Below are 8,184 nucleotides of genomic sequence, written 5' to 3'. Positions count from 1 at the left end.
TTAGGCCGTTGTAGATAATCTCCATCGATTTCTTCTTCTGTTTAGGTTCCATCAAGTCTTCTACTGAGTATTCTTTTACCAGTTGCTCAACAATAACTTGTCTCTGAACCAGTTGTTCACTTGGAACTGGTGGAACTCCATCTCCTACCACAAGAATGTTGAGGCCAAGAGATGTGTCTAGACTCTAAAATGAGGAGTGTTGATCATGATTTCTGTAGATTTTTCCGATTCTCTTACTTACACTTTTGCAATGTTGTTTGCAAATACCTTTACTCTTGAGAATTAGTCCACCTGGTCCATGCAGTTTCATCTCTTTTATTTCTTAAGGAATGGTATTTGAGCTGATCAGACAATGACAATCCTTTCTGTATCAAGCTTAAAATGAATAGAAGGTTTATTGACACTGATACGTTTTGTCAAAACCCTTGGATTGGTTAATCTGAAGCTCCCCCTTGGAATACCTTTGGAGTCTTTTCCAGTGATGGACATACAGTCACGTTAACCTTTTTGTGTGAGTAAGCACTTGGCTTTTTGCTGCTCTGAAACTGCGTTCTTCTTCTGTGCATCTTCTGTAAGTGACCTATTAATTTACAGATGTAGCAATTTTTTGTCATTGCCGAGAACTGTTTGTCCTTGTGAGTCTGTTTTGTTCTACAGAACTGCCACTGACCCTTAATATCTGTTGTTTTTCTGTTGATGTGTGGCTTAGAGGAGAATTTGCGGGTGGTGTTCCCATGTATCGGCTGCCTTTGTCCTTCAAGGAAACAGTAGCAGGCTTGAGTTTGGAAGATGCTGTCTAAGGAGCCTTGCTGCAGTGCATCTTGTAGTTGGTACACACTGCTGCTGCTGCTGAGCATTTGTAGTATAGAGAGTGGATTCTTGTGGATGTAGTCTCAATCAACTAGGCTGTTTTGTCTTGAATGGGGTGTCCTTTTTCTTGAGTGTTGTTGGGTCTGCACTCACACAGGTTCGTGGGGAATATTCCACCACACTCCTGACTTGCGTGTGGTAGATGGTGGACAGGCTTTGGGGAGTTGGGAGATGAGTTGCTTCCTGCGGGATTCCTATCTTCTACCCTGCTCCTGTAGCCACAGTAATTGTGTGGCTGATCCAGTTGAGAGTTTCTGGCCAACGGTAACTCCCAGGATGTTAATAGCAAGGGTTTCTTTGATGGTAATGCTGCTGACTGTCCAGCACGGATGTTCTAGATTCTGTTTTGCTGGAGACAGTGTGTGGCAAGGCAATTCCAATACTTTTCATCATCTTAAAGAAGTAGTTCCTTCTCATCTTGGTCTTGAATTGGTGCCCCTTCATTCTGAGACCATGCCCTCTGGTTCTAGATTCTTCCATGAGGGGAAACATCCTCTTGGGGTTTACCCTGACAAGCCCCTTAAGAATCTTATGTGGCTCAATGAGATTACCTCTCATTCTTCTAAATTCCACTGTATAGAATCCTAGCCTTTTAAGCTTTCTTTATTCTTCTAAACTCCAGCGAATATGGTCCAAACGAATTCAACATCTCCCTGTATGTCACTCCTGCATTCCCAGGAATCAGTTTGGTAAACCTTTGCTACTTTCCATCTATAGCAAGAATGTCCTTCTCGGACAGGGAAACCATGACTGCAGGCACTTTTCTCAGGACCCTCTATCTCCAAAGCATGATGTGGAGGTGCCAGAGTTGGACCAGGGCCATCAAAAATCATAAGTCACATGACACAGGTTGTAGCCCAACAGGTTTACTTGACATCGTTATCTTCAGAACATTGCTTCTTCGTCAGGCATTTCACCTGACGCAGAAGCACCGCTCCGAAAGCTTGTGATTTTAAATAAACATGTTGTATTATAACCTGGTGTTGTGTGACTTCTGGCTGCAAAGCATGAGTGGTATTTTAATCTTTGTTGTAAGCCCACACTGTCCTCCTTGCACCTCTCACCAGATTTGATGTGACAGTTTCAGCCTGGAGCATTTCTTGGACCAGTTGTTCTTTTTTAATTCATTCATGGAATGAGTGTGTTGCTAGCTAGGCCAACATAAGTTACAAAAAAGACCCTTAGGTTTTTCTTTTTGGTGAGGTGGGGTGGAGGGGAGAGTTCTAGCTCTCCTGTATGTTTTATGTAAAGAAATGCATCTTGACAGTAAACCTGAGAATCCCAGTTCTAAATATAAAGCGATGCTCAACACCTCCATCCGAGTGAGTGGTGCCCCCCAGCTACTTCCCAAAAGATTCTCTCATGTAAATATAGAATGTAGAATACATAAGAAATATTTTGAGGAGGGCAGCAGTACATGGACTGCACTGGACAGCATTAGTAAGTGTTCGACTCTTTCACACACACACCTCACAAAGATAACAAATCATAGAATCCCGACAGTATGGAAGCAGGTCATTCGGTCCGAGTCCATACTGACCCTCCAATCAGCATCCAACCCAGGCCCACCCCATCCCTGTGACCCAGGGCATTTCCCATGGCTAACCCACCTAGCCTGGACACTATGGGGAAATATACCATGGCCAATTCACCTAATCTGCGTGTCTTTGGAAACCCACGCAGACGTGGGGAAAATGGGCAAGCTCCACACAGACAGTCGCACGAGGCTGGAACTGAACCCGGATTCCTGGCTCTGCTAACCACTGAGCCACCATGCCACACCCAAATCACGCCATGGAAGTTGTGCCATGTCGTCAATTGTGAAAACCACACCACCAACTTTACTCATCAACACAGAGACTGCAATAAACCTCTCTCTTCACAACACTGCTTTCTACAAGCTTCCATTGAGTGTTAGCTGGGAGATATTTTGACATACAGACGCAGTGCAGATAGTCATAAGACCGAACACAAACTATCCTGAGGTATGAGGGTGTGGGACACTGATCATTGATGCAAGTTCCCCATTTCACTTCAGATAATGCACAATGTTGATATGTTCCCCACGTAACCGGGTTTGGCAGCAATCCCTGGTGAGGCTATTCACAAACCACACTTTCAATCTAGCCACTTACAAGTTTTTTTGTTTCTGCTCCTGGTTTATGTATTTTTATTATATCCTTTTCTTCACTGTTGCTGCTCAGATTAGTCATTAGATTGGGCAAAAGACACAGACACAGATGGGCTTTTTTTTTCAAAAACGCACCCTGAACAAATTGAGACAGGTCTGAGCTCAGAGCCTGCAGATTGCATAATCAGTGGGTTTTGTTTACAAAATGCTGGAAGAGGCTGCCTAAAAGAATGTGGCAACTGATTCTTCAGAAATGTGGCATTAATTCATCTCGGGCAATGACAGAACTGGTTTGTTCAGGTACTGTAATGCTCTACAAAACTGCCTCTCTGTCACCTTCGTTCCCTTTTTTGATTTTATTGATGTTATTATGATCACTCTTGCTCTGAGCTATTTTAGTCCTCTCAAACACAATCGTATCTGATTCAATCAAGACCCATCGTATTTCGTAGTTGCTCATTACTTTTCCAGGACTTCAGCATTTTTTTTGCCGCCTTGTTTACCTTCATGGTCTTTTGCAAGCTTTGAAAACCTACACTTGGCATCAACAAACGTCTGTACTTGCATTTAATCTATCCTCCCTTTTAGTGATGATTACAGCCTTTAAACTACAGCCCTTCACCTTTGTTTCTCAATTTAAAATCACAAGAAGTGGGACTGGCTCAGTCAGGTGAGACTGTAGAATGCAGTCTCGGGGCAAAGGAAGTGTGCCTTGCTCACCGACAACAACATATATTTCTTTCAGGACCTCAACCCGGAAGACATCACAAGAAGACTGCAGTAACACAGAAGTTGAGCCAAAGAAGAAGAAATTAGGGACTTTTGTTCAAAGAGGTGAGTTTTAAGGGAATCTTTGAAATTGGATTTGGGGGTTGGTGGAGAGCCTTCGGAAAAGTGGGTCTCAGATCACTGAAGGCAACTGCGAGGCAAGGAAGGTGGGCTTGCACAAGACTCAATGTTAGAGGACCAGGGAAAAGTTGACAGGCAAGTGTTGCAGGTCTTTGAGCATTTACTGAGGCTGGAAACTGTAAAAGCACAGATTAGAATCTTAAACTTGAAACCTTGTCGCAGAGTACAGGAGCAATGGGTAAATGTGAGAGCTGAGGTTTAGACACAATTGAAGATAAAAGACCGGCAAGAGATTGTTGGAAGAATTGAGTCTGGTGTTGACAAATTCATAAGCAAGCATTTCAGCATTGAATTTCGTAGAAACTGGAGAAAGTGGCCTTACACACCTTTTTTGATAGAGGTTATGTGACGTCAGAAGGATAGCTGAGGGTGGTCGTGCTGAACAAATGAACCAACCTCCTTGGTGACTAGAAATGAAACTAACATCTCCGTGTTGCTTAATCGTATCTTGTTCAGAACAGAAGAAAACCCTGGTCATTCTCATAGGGTAGGACGGATTGAGAAGATCAGGAAAAATGCTGTGGCTTGTGACGGTCAGCCTTCTGCTTTTCTCTTCACACACCCTCTGCACAAACCCAGGATTGAAAGTGAGAGTGACGCAGAAAGCCTTAGATTATGGTAAGTATAGCTAATTCAGCCTGGTAGTCTAATCTCTGTGGACGTCCTCGTGAAAGTGCTGAAGGTCTCTGAGCATTTGAGGTGTGTTATAATTCAAGCTGTTACACTTGTCCATATATCAACTAACGAATTGATCTAAGTCTCAAGCAGTTGAGCATAGAAATGTAATGCATATTAATTTCTTTCTTAACAATTATTTTATAGCAATTTTTTTCCCCCAAGTGCTAACACTTCTTGGACATCTTGCATTTACTTGTTGTTTTATTTGGCTCTTCTTTAGCAAAAGTTTTTTGAACTACAGAAACTTATGACTTTATTCTTTACATAAATAACTAGGACTGCAGATTTTTTAAAACAAAAAATAAGTTATTGGTCTCCACCTAGATTAGTTGTACACAATGACTACAGGATCGGATCATAGGCTAGGAATTGTGCATAACTCACCTCCAGATTCCCCAGAGCATGTCCATTTGCTACAAGGCACAAGTTAAGAATATGATGCACTCATCCCCTCCACTTGTCTGGATGAGTGTGGCTCCAATGAGCATTCTATTTGATTGTCACCCCAATCATCATCTTAAAAATTCATCTTCTGCCACTGAGACGCACTGCAGTGTGTTTGCATCGACAAGGTGGATAACAGTAAGTCACCAAGGCTCCTTCAGCAGCAACTTCCAACCTCCCAAATTCTCTTTCCTAGACATACAAGAACCTTTGGGCAGCACGGTGGCTCGGTGGTTAGCACTGCTGCCTCACAGCACCAGGGACCTGGGTTTGAATCCCTGCTCGGGTGACTCTAAGCGGAGTTTGCACATTCTCCCCGTGCCTGTGTGGATTTCCTCTGGATGCTCCAGTTTCCTCCCACAGTCCAAAGGTTAGGTGGATTGGCCATGTTAAATTGCCCTTAGTGTTCAAGGGTCTGTAGATTAGGTGGGTTATAGGGCGATTGTGTCCAGGGGGTCCTGAAGGTTGGTGTGGACTTGTTGGGCTGAGGGGTCTGTTTCCACACTGCATGGATTCTATCACTTATTTAAAAAACAACAGATGCATTGGAGCATTAACACTTTAACACCAAGTCACACACCATTCTGACTCAAAAACACGTCACTTTCACTGTTGTTGAGTCAGAACCCTGGAACCACCTTCCTACCAGCTCTATGGATTGAGATCAGAAGTAAGGTTGTCTTTATTGCAGTTATCCAGGGCTTTGCTGAGACCTCACTTCAAGGAATATGTGCAGTTCTGGTCTCCCTAACTCAGAAAGAGTACATTTATAGGCTGATAACAGGGATGGCGAGGCTATTGCTTGGGAAGAGATTGTTTCAACTGGGTCTGTACTCATGAGAGTTTAGAAAAATGACAGGCGATCAATTGATAAATATAGCATTCTACAGGACAAACAGGATGCAGGGATGATCTTTTCCCTGGTTGGGGATCTGGGGGTGGGGAGTGCAGTTCCAGGATATGAGTTAAGCCATTTAGGACTGAGATGAGAAAACATTTTCTTCACTCAGACTGTGTCACTGAATATATTTAAGAAAGATACTGATTTTTTTTCTAGATATTAAAAGCATCAAGGAGTACGGCGGTGGGGGGGAGATGGGAATACGGCTTTGACATAGAAGATCAGGCATGATCATCTGAATGATGGCCCCCTGCAGACTCAAAGGGCTGAATGGCTTGATCTTGCTCTTTGTCAATGTTTTCTATGAACTTACACACCAGCAGCAGTTCAGTAACACAGTTCACTATCTCCTGCTCCACTCTGGGTAATTACTTATGGTCTAGTTAGTAACATCCATGTTCCATGAACAAATAAAAAAAACCTGGATATTTGTGAGCACTCACTTTGTGTAACAAATAATTATGTACGCTAATAAATCTCAATTTAGTGGATCAGAATTATCAAAGAGAAATATGGACGAAGCACATATATAGCTACTGCTACATTATCTCATCTGCACAAACTGTTTTTTACACCCAATAAAGTTCACTCAGCTCTGACAGAGGATCTTCGACCTGAAGGATTAACTTGAATTTTCTCCATTCACACTTTCTTAACTAACATTGTTAACATTTTCAGTGTATACTACAAATAAACATACATAACATACATATAATGGCTGAAACACCCAGAAGCATTCAGTAACCAAGTATCACTCAGACTTATTAAAAAGAAACAGTTTCACATCTTACCAACAAACGCACAGAATAGTTAAAGCAGAAATGCACTCTCCATAAGAATATTCCTATTCAGATCCCTGTCCAATGTATCCATGATTCCCTATTTACTTGCTAACCAGAAATGTCATATGATCCGTAACTCGCCATCTGAGTCCTTGTGTTAATGCTGTGCGCGAGAGAGATTCAGTGATAGTGTTCGTCAAAACATATCTCCACATTTTCTTTCCCTTTTGCGAGGCTATAAACAGCTTGGCATCAACACAATATCTGGGAAGGCCAGCAACTGCAAAGTTGTCAGTGGAATGGATATTGTGAGGTAGGTCAAGTATAGCAGTCCCTAGTAGCAGCCATTCATGGAGGAGAGCGCTGGTTTGAAGCTATATGCATGAGCCTCATGAGTCTAACTTGCAGTGTGCAATGGAAGGCTTGGGTATTGTCTAACATCTGGTTTGTCACTCAGGTCGACAGGTGGGAGTTCAGGTGTTACAGCAGAGACTCAAGGCGCTTCATATTCCAGATATCAGCGGAACGGTCCATGTGCGTATGATTGGCCGCATCAAGTATGCAGTCATGGGGTGAGTGTGTGAAGTGTTCTCCAGGAAAATGTACAGGGAGAATTTGTTTCAAATTGACCCAGTCCCATTTTTAATGGACTTAAAATGGAGTCACGTTGCATGGTTTCTCGGGTGCTAAATTACCATGTTGGGCAGGAACTGCAAATTTCCAGCTGGAACTGAACCATCTGCCATACAGAGTCATACAGCATGGAAACAGGTCCTTCAACCCAACTCATTGATGCTGACCAGGTTTCCTAAACTGAAGTAGATAAGTTACTTGAATATAGTCAAATTTAAAAAAAGTCCCAAACGTGTGACTTGTATTAGGCCCTCTGTTCATGCAAATAGTGTTTTCAAAATAAAATAAAGTTCAACCAGAAATCAGAGTCCCACAACATATAAAGCAGCCATTCGACCCATTGTGCTTATACTAGCTCTTTGAAAGAACTATCCAATTAATTCCACTCCCCTTGTTCTTCATTCCATAATCCTCCTCAGTCTCCCTTTGAAATATAGATCCAATTCCCTGCTGAAAGCTAATATTCAACCTGCTCCCACCAGGAAAATGCAGACATTGCACGTTGCTCTAACTTTCATGTGCGTGAAGAGGGGCATGAGTTAAAAGGGAAATAGCCTCTTGCAGATCTTTACAGTCTAGTTACAGTACACTGACTGCGGTGGTTCAAGAAGACAGTTCACCCCCACCTTCTCAGGGCAACTAGGGACAGGCAATAAATGCTGAGCCAACCAGTGACCCCCATGTCCCAAGAGTGAACCAGAACATAAAGGAGGAAGCCATTCAGGCCATCTACCTTTCCCTTTCGGAGAAACTTACAGTCCTACCATCACAGCCTCTGCTGAGTGAGGAGGCTGCTGGTGTAGTGACAATGTCTCTAGCCTAGTAATCCAAAGGCC

General features: G+C 42.8%; 1 protein-coding gene across 2 annotated transcripts in view; it reads left to right on the top strand.

Annotated features, from left to right (window-relative positions):
- The first annotated feature begins 3,170 nt into the window (after positions 1-3,170).
- Positions 3,171-8,184, top strand: part of LOC125461594 (bactericidal permeability-increasing protein-like) — a 64,886-nt gene continuing 59,872 nt past the window's right edge. The window contains exons 1-4 of one of the 2 annotated variants that reach the window (XM_059652864.1): positions 3,171-3,301; positions 3,747-3,835; positions 4,372-4,528; positions 7,173-7,287. In XM_059652864.1, coding sequence (XP_059508847.1) covers positions 4,426-4,528; positions 7,173-7,287 — 218 coding nt within the window. In that variant the 5' untranslated portion in view covers positions 3,171-3,301; positions 3,747-3,835; positions 4,372-4,425. Of the gene's footprint in view, positions 3,302-3,746; positions 3,836-4,366; positions 4,529-7,172; positions 7,288-8,184 lie in introns of both variants that reach the window. The other variant, XM_059652863.1, reaches the window with a different exon arrangement.

This window comes from Stegostoma tigrinum, chromosome 19 (assembly GCF_030684315.1).
Source record: "Stegostoma tigrinum isolate sSteTig4 chromosome 19, sSteTig4.hap1, whole genome shotgun sequence".
In the NCBI taxonomy this organism is placed as follows: domain Eukaryota; kingdom Metazoa; phylum Chordata; class Chondrichthyes; order Orectolobiformes; family Stegostomatidae; genus Stegostoma; species Stegostoma tigrinum.
Note: the sequence above shows the minus strand (reverse complement) of the source record. Positions and strands in the feature narration are given on the sequence as shown.